Here is a 19,239-nt window from a genome sequence, read left to right as displayed (position 1 = left end):
TTGTATAAAAAAATATGTGATCAAGACAAGTGAAAGATACGAGGTATAATCATAATGATTATATTTGAACGTTATGTATGTCTTGGACATCAAACTTGATAGTGTCAAACTGAGATTTTAACGAAATGATGGAAATGGAAAGAAATTGGTTAAATGAAATATAGGTAAATAATCAGGTAGTCAAAAATCAAAAGAGAAAAATGTATCTGTACAAAATGAAATTCCAAGTCAAGAAATAAATAAAAAATAACAAATTATAAGAAAAAAATGGAAAAGAAACGCGATGTCTACCAATTAGAGAGCAAGTTCTGATTGCTTTTGGTTGGCTGTCAAAAATCAAAAGAGAAAAATGTATCTGTACAAAATGAAATTCCAAGTCAAGAAATAAATAAAAAATAACAAATTATAAGAAAAAATGGAAAAGAAACGCGATGTCTACCAATTAGAGAGCAAGTTCTGATTGCTTTTGATTGGCGGTAGTTTCTTAGAATTTCTCAACACGGCCCTCAAGGCAAGGGAGAGTCCTATTTAGCTTCACTAAGGATATCTATGTACAAAAAGATTTTCCTTCTTTCTAAATTAGACTTCCCATGATAATGATAAGGCCAGGAATTCTGTTGGATTTCTCACATGTGTTTTACTGTGTTCTAGAGACAGAGGTAGTTTTATTTCTTCTTATCTTTCTTCATTGTTGGCAAGGGTAGCAAGGGTTGGTCAGACACAATCACTATCCTTGTTGTTTTCTTCTTCCTGGGTAATTTATCACGTTGTATAACTTCTGTATTGGTTTTATCACAGTTTGCTTTGGTTGTCTTATTTTTTATTTCTTCTTATCTTTCTTCATTGTTGGCAAGGGTAGCAAGGGTTGGTCAGACACAATCACTATCCTTGTTGTTTTCTTCTTCCTCGGTAATTTATCACGTTGTATAACTTCTGTATTGGTTTTATCACAGTTTGCTTTGGTTGTCTTATTCGGAATCTTTACAAGATGGTTCAGATTTTTACTTTTGTTGTTTTTATTTACAATGATTTTCTTCTTTACGTCTTGGTGTATCGGTTTCCCTTTCTTCTTAACTGCCGCGTTCAGATTCTTTAATTTCTTTTCAACAAGGATATTCTTGTTTGACTTGGTTGAATGTTTGTCACTTGTTTTCAAGGTTTTAGATTTGACATGGGCTGAAGATGGTGATTTACTGATCAGGGTGGGATAATGGATCTGCACTACCTTGACGTTTTGTAAACTCTTGCAGGCCATATCATCAGGTAGTTGTTTCATTATCTCACTCTCCTCTACACCAGTGTTCCCTATCTCCATTACTTTTCTCTTTCTCTCTCCATCTCCTTTGTTAGAGTACATTCACTAAGTCAGCAGTTGATGAAAATAAGCATACTTTCTAGCATTCAAATAATAAAACCAAGGTGCTATTCAATTGTGAACAGAAGAATCCGGGATGATCAGTACACAGTAATTTAATAATTACATTATCCCCCCTGTGTTTTTAATATTAACCATAGCAGCATGGGGAAAGAATCCGGGATGATCAGTACACAGTAATTTAATAATTACATTATCCCCCCTGTGTTTTTAATATTAACCAGAGCAGCATGGGGAAAAAATGGAATCCGGGATGATCAGTACACAGTAATTTAATAATTACATTATCCCCCCTGTGTTTTTAATATTAACCAGAGCAGCATGGGGAAAAATAATGTAGATAGAAAAGCACGAAGAAAGATAAAAGCTCAAGGATCAAGGAAAAAGGAAAATTGTTGTGAAATGCAATAATAATAGGTAGGTAGGTATTTTGTGTACAAAAAGTGTCTCCTCCTTACCCTCAGACAATGCCAGGCGTCCAATTATCAGATCTCTGGCAGGTGAGGATATCCCAGAAGAAATGAAAACACATTCACAATTCAACAGTAGTTCCGGTTTAACACTTTTGTTGAAAAATTATGCAATAATCTGAAGAAAGAAATTTGATTTTCAGTCCGAAGAAAAACAATTTTCCAGCACTACCTTGACGTTTTGTAAACTCTTGCAGGCCATATCATCAGGTAGTTGTTTCATTATCTCACTCTCCTCTACACCAGTGTTCCCGATCTCCATTACTTTTCTCTTTCTCTCTCCATCTCCTTTGTTAGAAAACTCTTTGATCAATGATTTGTTATTCAAACCATTCAACTTCTTCACAACATCGGATAAGGCACCATTAGGTTTCATTTTCTTCTCATCCAGATGATTAGACTTAGAAACTTTACATTTCTTGCTATCACCGATCTGTCTATTGGTAGTCTCCTCTATTCCATTCAACTTGGGAGATTTGACTTTCTTGTCCCCCACAATCTTGCTAGTATCTTTCACTACTTTACATTTCTTCTCGCCAGGTACTTTATTAAGCTCCTCGTTGCTATTGGTTTTTACTACTTTAACTTTTTTATCAACGACTTGTTTGTTCAATTCGTTGCTTGATTTATCACAGCTGACGGAATTTGTATCTTTAGTTTCAATTGATTTGTCTTCTTGAGGCTCATGCTTGATGAAATACTTGAGGTAGCAAAGAAGTTAATCAACTTTGCGAGTGGTTGGTATTTGGACAAGTGACCGTCTGGGCAGGTCATGGGTAGGTACGAGCTACGACTCTATATACGAGGGTACCTACCTATTGAGTTTTTGGAAAAATAGGAAGATAAAGCAACACTACACGAGCCGCCTGCCGCTCACGAAAATTTGGGCACCACTGAAATTCCGTCATGAATGGCTATGTTCACACAGGTGCTATGTTTTTGTTTTTCTTTTCCTCTTCTATTCTTCTCCATTTCCTTTTCCTTTCTTCCTTCTTCCGTCTGCGAAGTGATGCGAATTTTTTGCAATGTTCTGCTTGTCTGCTTCAGAGTTCAGAATCAGAATTTCGTCTTTGTCTTCTCATTGATTAGGATTTCAATATTTTAGCTAAAACTAGTTCATTGCGGCTTAAATTACAGTTTTTTTTTTCAGACCACAATTACTGTTCTCAGGTAAGTCAGTCTTTTCTGTGCAAACTGCAAAATTCCTTTCCAAATTTCGCAGGCGGAAAGAATTTATCAAGTATAAGCTGTGAATTCTCGAACCAGACAGCTCTTTGAAATCGGCATTTTGTTTTTGCCGATATTGAGGAATCCAAATTAACATGTAGACATTCAAGCCATTTCGGTCTACACCAATAAATTAATATGAGCAAATAGTTTTGGTTTATATTAGGGAAATTTGGTTTACCATGAAAATGACATTGGCCTATAAGTACCTACCAACCTACCTACAGTACCTTCCTCTTATTGAGAAGGTGTAGGAGTTTCTGAGACCCATTCTTTTTCTTTGCCTTTTCCCCATGTACAGACGGTATCAGTGTTTGTCAGCCTCTCAATCAGCCCTAACTATTGAGATTGCTTTGGGCTGACATTTGGTTTTGGCTACAAATCTCAAAGCTACTCTTGAGACTTACACACATATGTAGTTACCAATCAAGCTGAAAAGTTACCAATAAGTAGTTACCAATCAAGAACTTGCACACATATGTAGTTACCAATCAAGCTCAACAATCATTTCAACTTGAAAGTATAGGCTTAAATATTTATGTCTTGCTTTAATGTATGTATTTCTCTGCCTTTATTTTGTCAGTGTAGAGGAAGACCATCTCATGTCTGTTGAGTGGTGACTTGATTATGACCTCCCTGTTCCCATTTACTCCCCCCATTGTCAAGAAACTACTTGGATGGAAGAAAGGTGATGGAGAAGACAAATACAGTGAGAAGGCTGTCAAGAGTTTAGTGAAGAAACTAAAGAAAAGCAATGGCTTGGATGAACTAGAGAAAGCTATTACAACTCAGGATCCCAATACCAAGTGTGTTACAATTCCTAGGTGAGATTTGTAATCCATGGTTCGTTAAATTGTGTTTTGATATTAATTGCATCCTCAGTTAGAGAGCTTTAGAACAGTGTTACATTATTTGACATCTTATTTTACCTCCTGGTAGAGATATGAGCAGCAGGTCATTCCATGAATTTACCTAGGGTTTAGTTACTTGCTTAGAAAATAATAATAAAAATGAACATGGCACATGGTTCGTTAAATTGTGTTTTGATATTAATTGCATCCTCAGTTAGAGAGCTTTAGAACAGTGTTACATTATTTGACATCTTATTTTCCCTCCTGGTAGAGATGAGCAACAGGTCATTCGATGAATTTACCTAGGGTTTAGTTACTTGCTTAGAAAATAATAATAAAAATGAACATGGCTTTTTTGTTAGGTTATCTAGATATCATTGAATATTATTTTAATCTTGAACATAAAATATCCTTTTGGAAGTTTCAACGGTAGAAACACACTACTATCTCACGTGACGTGAGGGCAGTGTGGCTATTATGATTTAAGAACAAAATTACCTACAATATTATGGGAAAACTTTGAACTCCATCTTTCGAACTCCCCATGAGCTCACGTGACGTAATAGTAATGTATACCTTTATGAGTTTTTTTTTCCAAGTCAGGGGTAGAAACACACTACTATCTCACGTGACGTGAGGGCAGTGTGGCTATTATGATTTAAGAACAAAATTACCTACAATATTATGGGAAACCTTTGAACTCCATCTTTCGAACTCCCCATGAGCTCACGTGACGTGATAGTAATGTATACCTTTATGAGTTTTTTTTTCCAAGTCAGATCTATACCTAATCTATCTTGAATTCCCCAGGTTGCAATTTGAAGATCTTCAACAATCAGGAGTTTGCAGCTCACCTGTCGCACTCAGTGAGTCAAGGATTTGAAGCTGTGTATCAACTCACTCGGATGTGTACGATACGCATGTCATTTGTCAAAGGCTGGGGTGCAGAGTACAGGTAAGAATACCCCACGGTTAGCCCAGAGGTAACACACTTGCTTGCCATGTAGAAAGTTCCGAGTTCGAATCCCACCATCGACGAAAATTTGCACTCGTTCTCAATCATTAAACAGGTTGAATTTTCAGTAAACTGGATACAAGTGTCAAGAATTGCCGAAAATGCAACCCTTTTCTTTAATTTAGTCTTATTAAACAGGTTGAATTTTCAGTAAACTGGATACAAGTGTCAAGAATTGCCGAAAATGCAACCCTTTTCTTTAATTTAGTCTTTTTTTCAGGGCACTTGATTCACGATTATAATTATTCCTCGGGTCTTCTTCTTCTACCAACCTTGTTGAAAACATTTCTTATTTATCCTATAATATTGTATTGTGTAGCTTGTACCTATGGTGCATTGTCACCCCATTGATTGAAATAAATAATAATCTGTCTTTACTAAATAAATATAGATTTGTTTGTCATTTATCTATCCGCAGTTCCTTCATTTCATGCCCAGGTTTGTAGGCTTATCTGGCTTATCCTGACGGAACTGTAGACCGCATGTTTTTGAGTCTCGATATTAAGGTCCGTTTACACGCTACATCCTATCGTACGTTTTGACTGATAGACAAATCCTGTTGGCTAAAACGTAGCGTATAAACAGCAAAATGTATGTACATATACGTCATGTCGAAGGAATTTTAATCCAAGTAAATATTATGTACACGAGCTTTTTGTTCGTTTTGGCGTACTACAAAACGTACGGTAAGACGAAGCTTATAAACGGACTTTTAGACCACATGTCAGCCTATGAAGAAGAGATAAAACACAAAAATTTCCATAGAAAACAAAAGAGGTCTCCTTTATTTGATTATGGTTTAATAAATAATTTGTGTTTGTTACAGAGTTTCTTCATAGAGGGTATTGTCTACCTTGAAAATCCTTACACCACTGGAAAAAAAATGGAGGGGACTTGTACCACTGATTAAAGCATGACAAAAGATATTTTACCGAAACTAAAGGTAACCAAGCTAGCTCGTTTTAATGGGTTTGGAAATATTAGAGAAATAAACATGAATGTGAATCTAGATTATACATAATATTGAATGCGATACGTTGGTATTGCACTAACATTGCTACAGAATTCGATTTCAGAACTTGTACAAGAACAAATTGCCATGGTATGGTTTAATAAATAATTTGTGTTTGTTACAGAGTTTCTTCATAGAGCGTATTGTCTACCTTGAAAATCCTTACACCACTGAAAAAAGAAAGTAAAAATGGAGGGGACTTGTACCACTGATTAAAGCATGACAAAAGATATTTTACCGAAACTAAAGGTAACCAAGCTAGTTCGTTTTAATGGGTTTGGAAATATTAGAGAAATAAACATGAATGTGAATCTAGATTATACATAATATTGAATGTGATACGTTGGTATTGCACTAACATTGCTACAGAATTCGATTTCAGAACTTGTACAAGAACAAATTGCCATGGGCTTACACAATAAAATTGGGGCAATGCGTACACAGAAAAAGAATACTCTAAAAATAAAGGATATATTGGGGGTCGCTTTTCTTTGGGTAATGACTAATGAACTAACCTAATTCCTGTTGGACAACTAACGCAACGTAGTGCTGAAAGTTTTTTGGAATGTACAATTACATATCCAAGGCATATCTTACGTTGAATTCTACCTGTGTGGATAGTAGAAAGTGAATCCTTTCTATTTTACCATCTAACTGGTAGTAAATTATAAGAAGTGTATTTTGAATTCTACCTTTGTAGATATTAGAAAGTGACAATTCTTTTCATACTACCCCTTCGGATATTGGAAAGTGGGAATTAATACTTTCTATTTCTAGTTTACCTCAGTTGTACTGGTAGTAGAAAGTAAAGATAAAGAATCGCTGCCATTTTTTTCTTATTTTAGGATGGTTTTTACTTGTATTTTAGGTACTTCTTTTACCTCTCCCTCTTCTCGGTTGATTTTGTATTAAATTAGAATAAAGTGGGAATTAATACTTTCTATTTCTAGTTTACCTCAGTTGTACTGGTAGTAGAAAGTAAAGATAAAGAATCGCTGCCATTTTTTTATTTTAGGATGGTTTTTACTTGTATTTTAGGTACTACTTTTACCTCTCCCTCTTCTCAAATTCCCTAAAAGTACTCTAGTACTTAAAGGGATTTATTCCAAAAGAACATTTTATTGTTAATGTGACATAAAATAAACTTCAATATTATTATTATATTATTATCACTGTGGAATTGTCTGATGAAGTACATAACTACATACTACGATATAGACATGCTATGACACATGCCCTTTGAATCTAAATTCCACAACATGGCCTGGCGCAATGTCGTCCGCCTATAGACAGGAGAAACAAACTTTGTAAGATTGATGCACTTTAAAAAGAAGCTGAAAAAAGCTCTGAGCAAGACCATGTCCCTTTACTTTTACTTTTGTATCCTGTTTTATATTAAGTTAAGTGGGAATCAATACTTTCTATTTTCCCAATGTAAGTTAACAAATGTTTTTTTTTTACTTTCTTTATCCTATGGGGAAGGAAAGTATTTTCTTGTGGAATCTGAACTGAGTTATCCGTAATGTCTAGCACACACCGGAAACATTTGTTTCGTCCCTTTACTTTTACTTTTGTATCCTGTTTTATATTAAGTTAAGTGGGAATCAATACTTTCTATTTTCCCAATGTAAGTTAACACATGTTTTTTTTTACTTTCCTTATCCTATGGGAAGGAAAGTATTTTCTTGTGGAATCTGAACTGAGTTATCCGTAATGTCTTGCACACACTGGAAACATTTGTTTCGCCACAGTTGCAAATAGTTGCACAAATGTTGCGCAACAAATATTTTCATGTTGAGCAACATTCAAGATAAAAGCAAGTGCTCACTAAAAAACAAAACAGAAAAATGTTCCAGAAATGAGACTTGAGACCTTGAGAGTTAAAAAAGAAAAATTTGTCAAGATAAAAGCAAGTGCTCACTAAAAAACAAAACAGAAAAATGTTCCAGAAATGAGACTTGAGACCTTGAGAGTTAAAAAAGAAAAAGTTGCTTGATTGTTGCACAAACATTTCTGAATTGTTAACAATGTTTCTGATGAAAATGTTGCTAGTGTGTACTTCTCGGCACAAGAAACTTGGACTAAAATTGGACAAATGTTCATTTACCTAAAGTTCAGGTTTCACAAGGAAAATCGTGTTAACTGGTAGTAGAACGTAAGAAATATACGTTGAATTCTACCTTTGTGGATAGTAGAAAGTGAATCCTTTCTATTTTACCATCTAACTGGTAGTAAATTATAAGAAGTGTATTTAAGTGTATTTTGAATTCTACCTTTGTAGATATTAGAAAGTGACAATTCTTTTCATACTACCTGACAAATGTTCATTTACCTAAAGTTCAGGTTTCACAAGGAAAATCGTGTTAACTGGTAGTAGAACGTAAGAAGTATACGTTGAATTCTACCTTTGTGGATAGCAGAAAGTGACAATTCTTTTCATACTACCCCTTCGGATATTGGAAAGTGGGAATTTATACTTTCTATTTCTAGTTTACCTCTGTTGTACTGGTAGTAGAAAGTGAAGATAAAGAATCGCTGCCATTTTTTTCTTATTTTAGGATGGTTTTTACTTGTATCTTAGGTACTTCTTTTACCTCTCCCTCTTCTCGAGTGGGAATTAATACTTTCTATTTCTAGTTTATCTCAGTTGTACTGGTAGTAGAAAGTGAAGATAAAGAATCGCTGCCATTTTTTTATTTTAGGATGGTTTTTACTTACTTGTATCTTAGGTACTTATTTTACCTCTCCCTCTTTTCGGTTGATTTTTTACTAAATTAGAATATCTCACTGTGGAATTGTCTGATGAAGTACATAACTACATACTACGATATAGACATGCTATGCACATGCCCTTTGAATCTAAATTCCATAACATGGCCTGGCGCAATGTCGTCCGCCTATAGACAGGAGAAACAAACTTTGTAAGATTGGTGCACTTTGAAAAGAAGCTGAAAAAAGCTCTGAGCAAGACTTTCTTTGAATCTAAATTCCACAACATGGCCTGGCGCAATGTCGTCCGCCTATAGACAGGAGAAACAAACTTTGTAAGATTGATGCACTTTGAAAAGAAGCTGAAAAAAGCTCTGAGCAAGACTTTTTTTTTAAGGGAGAGGTAAAAAATAACTACTATTGTCCCTTGTGTTATATTCTTTCTTAGTTTTTTCCTCTAACACTTCCTGTATCTAATAGTCGTAGGATTTCTTTGGGTCTACAATGGACATGTTTGGAGTAAGTACGGTTTATGTTGACTTGGACTATAATTTTTGCTTGGATTCCTGAAAAGATGAGAAACTGCCAATGTTTAAAGACAATTTAATATCGTTCCTTCATGGGAAAATTCACCTTTCAAGCCCATGTTGAAAAGCTTGACTTGGACTATAATTTTTGCTTGGATTCCTGAAAAGATGAGAAACTGCCAATGTTTAAAGACAATTTAATATCGTTCCTTCATGGCAAAATTCACCTTTCAAGCCCATGTTGAAAAGTATTTTACCTAGTTGACCAACCTCAGTGGTGCAGTTATTAACGCGTTGGACTTTGGATCTGGAGGTTGGTGGTTTGAGTCCAAGTTGAAGAAAACAAATATTCGGTTATTCTTCACAATTTGTTATGAAGGGAAACTTGAAAGGTGTTTTAACAACTCTGCAAGTCTGCACCTGGTGTCAACGATGGGTTAGGGGTTAGGGTGTCGAGATGGGTATACCATTCCTGTATGGACCGCATTTTCAACACTCTTATTGTCCACCATTCTAAACTAATATACTCGAAGAAAACAAATATTCGGTTATTCTTCACAATTTGTTATGAAGGGAAACTTGAAAGGTGTTTTAACAACTCTGCAAGTCTGCACCTGATGTCAATGATGGGTTAGGGGTTAGGGTGTCGAGATGGGTATACCATTCCTGTATGGACCGCATTTTCAACACTTATTGTCCACCATTCTAAACTAATATACTGTTCACTGAAACACTTTGGCATGCCTGTGGGAAGAAAACAAATATTCGGTTATTCTTCACAATTTGTTATGAAGGGAAACTTGAAAGGTATTTTAACAACTCTACACCTGATGTCAATGATGGGTTAGGGTGTCGAGATGGGTATACCATTCCTGTATGGACCGAATTTTCAACACTCTTATTGTCCACCATTCTAAACTAATATACTGGTACTCCGCTATTTCTACTCGTACTGAGAGGACCTGTACCTCTGCAAGGACCAAGGACATGTTTGGAGTAAGTACGGTTTATGTTGACTTGGACTATAATTTTTGCTTGGATTCCTGAAAAGATGAGAAACTGCCAATGTTTGAAGACAATTTAATATCGTTCCTTCATGGCAAAATTCACCATTCAAGCCCATGTTGAAAAGTATTTTACCTAGGTGACCAACCTCAGTGGTGCAGTTATTAACGCGTTGGACTTTGGATCTGGAGGTTGGTGGTTCGAGTCCAAGTCAAGTCATAAAATTTATCTAGGTGTAATAATCGGGGATCGATATTTGTGAGAAGCATTTAAATATGCTTAACACAATTAAAAATTCCTTTATTTTAATTAGGTGAAATGACCATTTTCAATCTCCATTCATAGCCAAATACTCTGCGCTACTGATCTTATTTTTTTAGAGTTCTATATTTTGTCTTGAAATGTTTATTGTAAGTTTTTTTTTTTCAACTGTTTTTTGATTTTATTTAGTTTTTAGGATTGCAGAAAGTTGTAGTCATGTTATTTTTTTGTATTACCTGTTTTGGTTGGGTTTTTTTTTTTACTTTTTTACAGGATAAAACCAATATTTGAACGGCGAGGAAAAACGTTGTATGTTGCACATTTTTGGAAGGCCATTTAATATTTGTTTTCAAAGCTTTAAAAGTCGGCATTACTCGGCATTGAGTTTTGATTACGGGGGGTGCAATAGACATTGGACTTGGGGTAAAGTAGACAAATAAACAAGGAATATTACAAGAAATGAAAGGGGAAATGTACGACGTTTTTCCCGCTGTCTTTTGATTTTTGGTTGCAGATGGTTTGGTTCTAATGCGGAAATATTTTTATACGAAAAATCGAGAGTGTGATATATTTGATTCGAATGTTTCACTTGGAATACGTGTCAAGTTCAGAGGTATTGGTTCAGATTTTTATTCTTGTATAAATTTAATTTAATGAGATTTTATATAAACTACGGATTCGCATTATCCCCACTAGTTTTATTGCCGGAACTCGTTGTTCTGAAGACAGATTGAACTTTTGAATCAGTGGACCTACCCTATGTTATGTTTAAGCAGAATTTTCTTCCAATACCATATTTATGTTTAAGTCTGTTTTATTTCAAAATCAGATTTACCAGAGAGTGTACTTTTTTTTGTATTTTTATTCACTTTTTTTCTTTTTAAATTGAATTTAACGTTTTTGGCAATATTTTTATGTTTAAGCAGAATTTTCTTCCAATACCATATTTATGTTTAAGTCTGTTTTATTTCAAAATCAGATTTACCAGAGAGTGTACTTTTTTGTATTTTTATTCACTTTTTTTCTTTTTAAATTGAATTTAACGTTTTTGGCAATATTTTTGAAGTCTTGAAATGGTGACTTTTATTTTAATCATACAGGCGCAGTTTTTTGTTTGCATACAGAGATTGGTTTAAGGTTTTGGTTTGTGATGCGTACTCGTAATGTAATGATGCTTTTGATTGGCTATCTATCTAATTGTCTTGAATATACCCATGTATAAGGAGGTAGGTATATTAAATATTACCAATATGGTAGGCATGCCTTAATTAAATCAAAAGCTACCGTAGGCCGTTTTGTAACTAAACTGTGATTAAATGGTAAGAAAAACATGACACTGTACTACATTGGAGGCGAAGTGTTTGCGGAGTGTCTCTCCGATTCGAGCATCTTCGTGCAGTCGCCCAACTGTAACCAGAGATACGGCTGGCACCCGGCCACGGTGTGTAAGATACCACCAGGTAAGTTATCCCCTGCAAGGTAGGCTTTCTAGGATTTACCTTTTGGACACTGACTATGCCATGAATTGAACCCAGAATCTCCAGTGCCAAAGTCATAAGATGATGCCAATTAATTTTATTATGAAATTCAATTCATAATATTAATATTATGTCATATCACAGATGAGACTTGAGGTAGAAACACACTACTATCTCACGTGACGTGAGGGCAGTGTGGCTATTATGATTTAAGAACAAAATTACCTACCATAATCACAATTTTTTGCTAAAATGGCTACGGAACTTTTTTTGTTGTTTTCTTCTTTATTTACGCCTTAATTTTTAAGGTTATGCAATTATTAAACATCTCCACTGCCTGAAAACTTTTCAAGGGGCTTTTGATTTTTCGCAAACACAAAAATTTGAGACACCCTTGAAAATGAAAATCGTGCACAGTGAACGGAAAAGAATGGAGTACGGTCTGTACGGTGCGTGTGGTGAAAGGAAGCTAGCTTCACAGTGATCAAAACCTGTCCAAGGAGGTTAGCATTTAGTGGACACCTGAAAAATGAGGCCCAATACGGCTCTCGTTCAACGAACGAAGTGAGTTCCAATATTTAGCTTGAATAATTTAATTTACTTGAAGTAAAAACCCTTTGTCTGTTTTACATTTTCACCTTGGCATAGCTTTAAACTTCCAAACAATACTTTTTTTTAAGATGTTTGACAGGGGGAAATGTAACTGCTAAGGTCTTATCGTCTCGAAATCGAAGAGAGAAGGAAGACAGGATAAGAGAAAGCCAGCCGTTCCGAGAACGAACATTATTCCTTCAGGATAAAAATCACCTCGGGTGGGCATCGAACCGCGGCCTAGTGCTTACAATGCAAACGCGCTAAACCAACTAAGCTAGTTGGCTTAGTTGGCTGGAGTGGAAAATCGAAAATAGCCCGTTGAATATGGCAGTCCCCAAAGGGTCAAAGAAGTTAATCAACTTTGCGAGTGGTTGGTATTTGGACAAGTGACCGCCTGGGCAGGTCATGGGTAGGTACGAGCTACGACTCTACGAGGGTACCTACCTATTGAGTTTTTGGAAAACGGGAAGATAAAGCAACACATCATGAGCCGCCTGCCGCTCACAAACATTTGGGCACCACTGGAATTCCGTCATAGCTCATAGATGGCTATGTTCACACAGGTGCTCTGTTTTTGTTTTTCTTTTCCTCTTCTATTCTTCTCCATCAGACTGGAATTCCGTCATAGCTCATAGATGGCTATGTTCACACAGGTGCTCTGTTTTTGTTTTTCTTTTCCTCTTCTATTCTTCTCCATCTCCATTTCCTTTCTTCCTTCTTCCGTCTGCGATCTGCGAAGTGATGCGAATTTTTTGCAATATTCTGCTTGTCTGCTTCAGAATTTCGTCTTTGTCTTCTCATTGATTAGGATTTCAATATTTTAGCATTTATAACTAGTTCATTGCGGCTTAAATTACAGTTTTTTTTTTCCAGACCACAATTACTGTTCTCAGGTAAGTCAGTCTTTTCTGTGCAAAATTCCTTTCCCAATTTCGCAGGTGGAAAGAATTTATCAAGTTTATGCTGTGAATTCTCGGACCAGACAGCTCTTTGAAATCGGCATTTTGTTTTTGCCGATATTGAGGAATCCAAATTTACATGTAGACATTCAAGCCATTTCGGTCTACACCAATAAATTAATATGAGCAAATAGTTTTGGTGTATATTAGGGAAATTTGGTTTACCATGAAAATGACACTGGCCCATAAGTACCTACCTACAGTACCTTCCTCGTATTGAGAAGGTGTAGGAGTTTCTAAGACCCATTCTTTTTCTTTGCCTTTTCCCCATGTACAGATGGTATCAGTGTTTGTCAGCCTCTCAATCAGATTGCTTTGGGCTGACATTTGGTTTTGGCTACAAATCTCAAAGCTACTCTTAAGTCTTACACACATATGTACTTAGTTACCAATCAAGCTGAAGAGTCAACGATCATTTCAACTTGAAAGTATAGGCTTAAATATTTATGTCTTGCTTTAATGTATGTATTTCTCTGCCTTAATTTGTCAGTGAAGAGGAAGACCATCTCATGTCTGTTGAGTGGTGACTTGATTATGACCTCCCTGTTCCCGTTTACTCCCCCCATTGTCAAGAAACTACTTGGATGGAAGAAAGGTGATGGAGAAGACAAATACAGTGAGAAGGCTGTCAAGAGTTTAGTGAAGAAACTAAAGAAAAGCAATGGCTTGGATGAACTAGAGAAAGCTATTACAACTCAGGATCCCAATACCAAGTGTGTTACAATTCCTAGGTGAGATTTGTAATCCATGGTTTGTTGAATTGTGTTTTGATATTAATTGCATCCTCAGTTAGAGAACTTTCGAACATCTCATTTCACCTACTGGTAGAAGTGAGCAGCAGGTCATTCCATGAATTTACCCAGGGTTTAGTTACTTGCTTAGAAAATAATAATAAAAGTGAACATGGCATTTTTGTTAGGTTATCTAGATATCATTGAATATTATTTTAATCTTGAACTTATAAAATATCCTTTTGGAAGTTTCAACCAACCTTTAAACATTTACCTGTTTGTTAAAACTTATAACTGTACAAAATTAAAATAATAATATTGTTTTCCAGTGCACGCACAGACAAAGGCAGCACAGATCTCAGCAACCGAAGCAAGGGCCTTCCACACGTGATCTACTGTCGCCTGTGGCGCTGGCCATCCCTTCAATCACACAACGAACTCCGGTCCATTGATTTGTGTGCATTTGGATTCAGTCTGAAACGAGACCAAGTGTGTGTGAATCCGTATCACTACCAACGCATTCACACTCAAGGTATTTGTACTTGTAATGTTGAAAGAGAAGAATTAGGTAAAATGGTTGAAAATTTGACCAAGAAGTTTCAACCAACCTTTAAACATTTACCTGTTTGTTAAAACTTATAACTGTACAAAATTAAAATAATAATATTGTTTTCCAGTGCACGCACAGACAAAGGCAGCACAGATCTCAGCAACCGAAGCAAGGGCCTTCCACACGTGATCTACTGTCGCCTGTGGCGCTGGCCATCCCTTCAATCACACAACGAACTCCGGTCCATTGATTTGTGTGCATTTGGATTCAGTCTGAAACGAGACCAAGTGTGTGTGAATCCGTATCACTACCAACGCATTCATGGTGGTAGTATTTGGTGAGCTTTCGAGAATACTCAGATTCTCATCATCAGACCAAATCGCGAGAGAGATGTTTACTCTACGAGCGCTAACTCCAGCGCTGTATTCTCGAATCAAGGTATTTGTACTTGTAATGTTGAAAGAGAAGAATTAGGTAAAATGGTTGAAAATTTGACCAAGTATGGCATGTCTTTATGGCATACCTATCTAACACCCAGTCTCAGACAATGTCTGGTCATTGGGGTGCATTCGTCTCACATAAAGACTCCACACACAGGAATTTCATAAGAAAAGACCCTCATCTCTATTAATTGTATTGGGAATTGGTAAGAGATAGGTCCATAAATTACATGTTCAAGTCAAGTAGATTGAATACATCACCATCAAAATTTCACATATTCATACTAAATTGTCTTTTAAATTTTTAATTTTAATTAATGAAGATTCTTAATTAAATAATTATTCCTCGATAATTATTTTAGTTTTCAAGGTATTTGTACTTGTAATGTTGAAAGAGAAGAATTAGGTAAAATGGTTGAAAATTTGACCAAGTATGGCATGTCTTTATGGCATCCCTATCTAACACCCAGTCTCAGACTGGTCATTGGTCTATCTAACACTGGTCATTGGGGTGCATTCGTCTCACATAAAGACTCCACACACAGGAATTTCGTAAGAAAAGACCCTCATCTCTATTAATTGTATTAGGAATCTTAAATTACATCCATAAATCCATAAATTACATCTTCAAGTCAAGTAGATTGAATACATCACCATCAAAATTTCACACTTTGACCAAGTATGGCATACCTATCTAACACCCAGTCTCAGACAATGTCTGGTCATTGGGGTGCATTCGTCTCACATAAAGACTCCACACACAGGAATTTCATAAGAAAAGACCCTCATCTCTATTAATTGTATTGGGAATTGGTAAGAGATAGGTCCATAAATCCATAAATTACATCTTCAAGTCAAGTAGATTGAATACATCACCATCAAAATTTCACACATTCATACCAAACCATTGGTTATTTTGATTCCCAGGTTCTCTTCCGGCTATTATGGTACCACGCCTGTCTGGCGATACTATCAGCTCATCAGACACTCCTCTATTGGTTGACATTAACATTCACTGTGAATTGACTGCCCCCGAGAATACATCTCTCCCTTCATCTGCCCAGCAAGCTGTCACTTCTACCACACCTTCCTCCATGGACTCTCCTACCTCACCTCCAGGTATATAACATAATACTCTTCTTCTTTTTCTTCGCCTTTTCCCATGTACAGGTGGGGTTGGTGTTTTTATCATTTCTAACTCCCGCTTTAGCTGGTCCGAACCTAATATTATCATTGAGAGCAATGAGCTCGGGAAAAAAATCCATTTTACGATTCCAGCATGTATAAGTAAGTGTCTTTGTGTTTTTTATGTTTATACCTACCTAGTTAAGTGGGTATATATACATATTTTCAGCCCTAACTAAGGTGATTGCTATTTCTTTAGCAAGGGAAATTCAGGCTGGTACTTATACGCAAGCTGTCACTTCTACCACACCTTCCTCCATGGACTCTCCTACCTCACCTCCAGGTATATAACATAATACTCTTCTTCTTTTTCTTCGCCTTTTCCCATGTACAGGTGGGGTTGGTGTTTTTATCATTTCTAACAATAACTAAGGTGATTGCTATTTCTTTAGCAAGGGAAATTCAGGCTGACATACTCCCTGTTTAACATCCCCCAGCCAGACAGGTATACCCAGTGTAGTAACATATTACTAGCAACATCTAAAACCAACCTCAGTAGTGGTTAGCATGGTAGACTCTGGATCTGCAGGTTGGTGGTTCAAGCCCAAGTCAAGCCATGAAATTTGGCATAGTGTATTGAGTGGAGAACAAGGAATGATATTTGCAGTTATGCTTAACACAATTAAAATTCCTAGTATCAACATCAGTGGCTTAGATTGTACATCAAAGACCCTGGGTTCAATGCCCAGCATGATCAAAGTTTTTCAGCTTCATACTGGGGAAATAATGCAATAATGTTGATATGATACCAGCCCTATACCGTATAAATGCTTTTTTTTTTTTTTTTTTTTTTTTTTTTTTTTTTTTTTTTTTTTTTTTTTTTTTTTTTTTTTTACTAATCCCACAAATCTTGTTACTTACAGTGTTAAATTAAAAATCCATATTGATTTGAAACTTGAAACCCCATCAATTATTAGTCATACAAACACTTGACTTCTGATTTCTAATCTGTCAAGGTAGGGTGTAGAATGTAGATTGAGAATTGTTTGACTTGTGTTCTAATGTCATTGTTTGATTTATGTACTAATGACATTGTTTGACTTGTGTACTAATGACATTGTTTGACTTATGTACTGATGGCATTGTTTTGCTTGCAGGTTACATGAGTGAAGACGGGGATGCCACGGATGCCCTGAGTCTAAGTCCTAGCCCCGCTATACCTGCGGGTGATACCCAACCTGTCATGTACTGTGAACCAGTGTTCTGGTGCTCCATATCCTACTATGAACTCAACACACGGGTAAGATCAATAAGAGCCTCTCTGTGGCCAAGGAGGTGCTGAAAAACACTGTTACTGTTACTTTTGGGACGATAAGACCTTGGCAGTTACAGTTCCCTCTGTCAAACCTCTTAAAAAATCATATTATATGTTAATTGGCCAACGAAAAATGCATAAATTTAGCAAATTTACTTTAAAAGGGGCACGACTTCGAATGTAACTTAAAAATTAAGGAGCGCGGTAGCGCTCCGCCCCGCCAAGTCAAGAAAGTTTGACTGCGCTACTAGAGATAATATACGCGACAGGGATAAACATTATGGTATCCATTCACGTGTTACAGGTAGGTGAAACGTTTCACGCTTCCCAGCCCTCGATCTCGGTGGACGGTTTCACGGACCCCAGCAACTCGGAGCGGTTCTGCCTGGGTCTCCTGTCGAATGTAAACCGGAACCACGTGGTTGAACAGATCCGCAGACACATTGGCAAGGGTGTACGCTTCACGCTTCCCAGCCCTCGATCTCGGTGGACGGTTTCACGGACCCCAGCAACTCGGAGCGGTTCTGCCTGGGTCTCCTGTCGAATGTCAACCGGAACCACGTGGTTGAACAGATCCGCAGACACATTGGCAAGGGTGTACGTAGCCTCTCTGTGGCCAAGGAGGTGCTGAAAAACACTGTTACTGAGCTTTTTTTAGAGAGAGAGAGAGAGAGAGAGAGAGATGTTTCATGAGGAGATTTTGTAACCATGGAGTTCTTATCATCTTGAAATCAAAAAGAGAAGTATGGAGTAGAGGATGGGGGAAAGCCAGCCATTCCAAGATCAACCTTAGGTATCTGATAAAGTTCACCCTGAGCAGGAATCGAACCTGCAACCTAGCACTTACAAGGGAGTTGTGCTACCTTCTAAGCTAACCAGGCTGACTATCTGAGATCTTTCCATGTCCAAATCCTGTCTTCCTTCTCTCTTTGATTTTGGGACGATAAGACCTTGGCAGTTACAGTTCCCCCTGTCAAACCTCTTAAAAAATCATATTATATGTTAATTGGCCAACGAAAAATGCATAAATTTAGTAAATTAAATTTAAAAAGGGGCACGACTTCGAATGTAACTTAAAAATGATGGTAAGAGAAACATGACACTACAGGACATTTATTCAGTGTTTTCTTGAAATAAAATTTTCGTCACATCATCGTTTTGGATTTTACCACAATATGTAATATTATTTGCAAGTTTGTATTCTTTAAATGATGAAACTCACTAAATTACCTATATATTTTTTTCAAATTAAATAAAACTATATTTATAAAATATTTTTCAATTAATTTCTTATTTTTAAAGAAGTTATTTTAAATAAGAAATTAAAATTAAATTATTTATATCTTTATACCTATATTTTTGAGTTTTTTTTACGTTTTTGAAATTAGATTTTTTTACTAAAATTGTCAAACAATTCTTTTTATTTTTGATTTTTCGTTTCGATTATTTAAATTTTAAAATTGGTTGATTTTCTATTGACCCATTTATTGATTTTCGTTTCATGTTTTAGCAGTAGTAGTACATACTCGTACATGGATACAATTTTTATCTAATTGTATTATTTTAACTTGTTACGTTACTCTTGTTTTGATTTG

The 19,239-nt window shown here is 36.1% G+C and overlaps 2 protein-coding genes across 2 annotated transcripts; one reads left to right on the top strand and one right to left on the bottom strand.

The window, feature by feature from the left end:
• Positions 1–369: 369 nt before the first annotated feature.
• Positions 370–3,485, bottom strand: LOC103510179. Its single transcript, XM_026824296.1, has 4 exons — positions 3,480–3,485; positions 2,018–2,545; positions 869–1,225; positions 370–713 (listed from the first exon to the last, which is right to left on the bottom strand). Exons 1-4 carry the CDS (start codon positions 3,483–3,485, stop codon positions 666–668), a joined length of 939 nt encoding a protein of 312 aa, XP_026680097.1. The 3' UTR covers positions 370–665.
• Positions 2,879–18,275, top strand: LOC103510178 (mothers against decapentaplegic homolog 3-like). The gene is made up of 6 exons (XM_026824295.1): positions 2,879–3,015; positions 13,974–14,214; positions 14,544–14,746; positions 16,132–16,323; positions 17,487–17,629; positions 17,949–18,275. The coding sequence occupies exons 2-6, from the start codon at positions 14,018–14,020 to the stop codon at positions 18,273–18,275; spliced, it is 1,062 nt and encodes a 353-aa protein (XP_026680096.1). The 5' UTR covers positions 2,879–3,015; positions 13,974–14,017.
• The last annotated feature ends 964 nt before the right edge of the window (positions 18,276–19,239 follow it).

The sequence above is a fragment of the Diaphorina citri genome, unplaced genomic scaffold (genome assembly GCF_000475195.1).
Source record: "Diaphorina citri unplaced genomic scaffold, Diaci psyllid genome assembly version 1.1 scaffold568, whole genome shotgun sequence".
NCBI classification, from domain to species: Eukaryota; Metazoa; Arthropoda; class Insecta; order Hemiptera; family Psyllidae; genus Diaphorina; species Diaphorina citri.
Note: the sequence above shows the minus strand (reverse complement) of the source record. Positions and strands in the feature narration are given on the sequence as shown.

What these genes read in the sequence shown, in the direction of transcription:
- LOC103510179 (XM_026824296.1), bottom strand. An exon ending in AGAGTTTACAAAACGTCAAG is followed by an intron (nt 1,226 to 2,017) that starts GTAGTGCTGGAA and finishes CAAAACGTCAAG; the next exon opens with GTAGTGCAGATCCATTATCC. An exon ending in GGATAGTGATTGTGTCTGAC is followed by an intron (nt 714 to 868) that starts CAACCCTTGCTA and finishes ATTGTGTCTGAC; the next exon opens with CAACCCTTGCTACCCTTGCC.
- LOC103510178 (XM_026824295.1), top strand. Translation starts at nt 14,018, where the DNA reads ATGACCTCCCTGTTCCCGTTTACTCCCCCCATTGTCAAGAAACTACTT. An exon ending in CTCTCCTACCTCACCTCCAG is followed by an intron (nt 16,324 to 17,486) that starts GTATATAACATA and finishes TTTTGCTTGCAG; the next exon opens with GTTACATGAGTGAAGACGGG. An exon ending in ACTATGAACTCAACACACGG is followed by an intron (nt 17,630 to 17,948) that starts GTAAGATCAATA and finishes CACGTGTTACAG; the next exon opens with GTAGGTGAAACGTTTCACGC.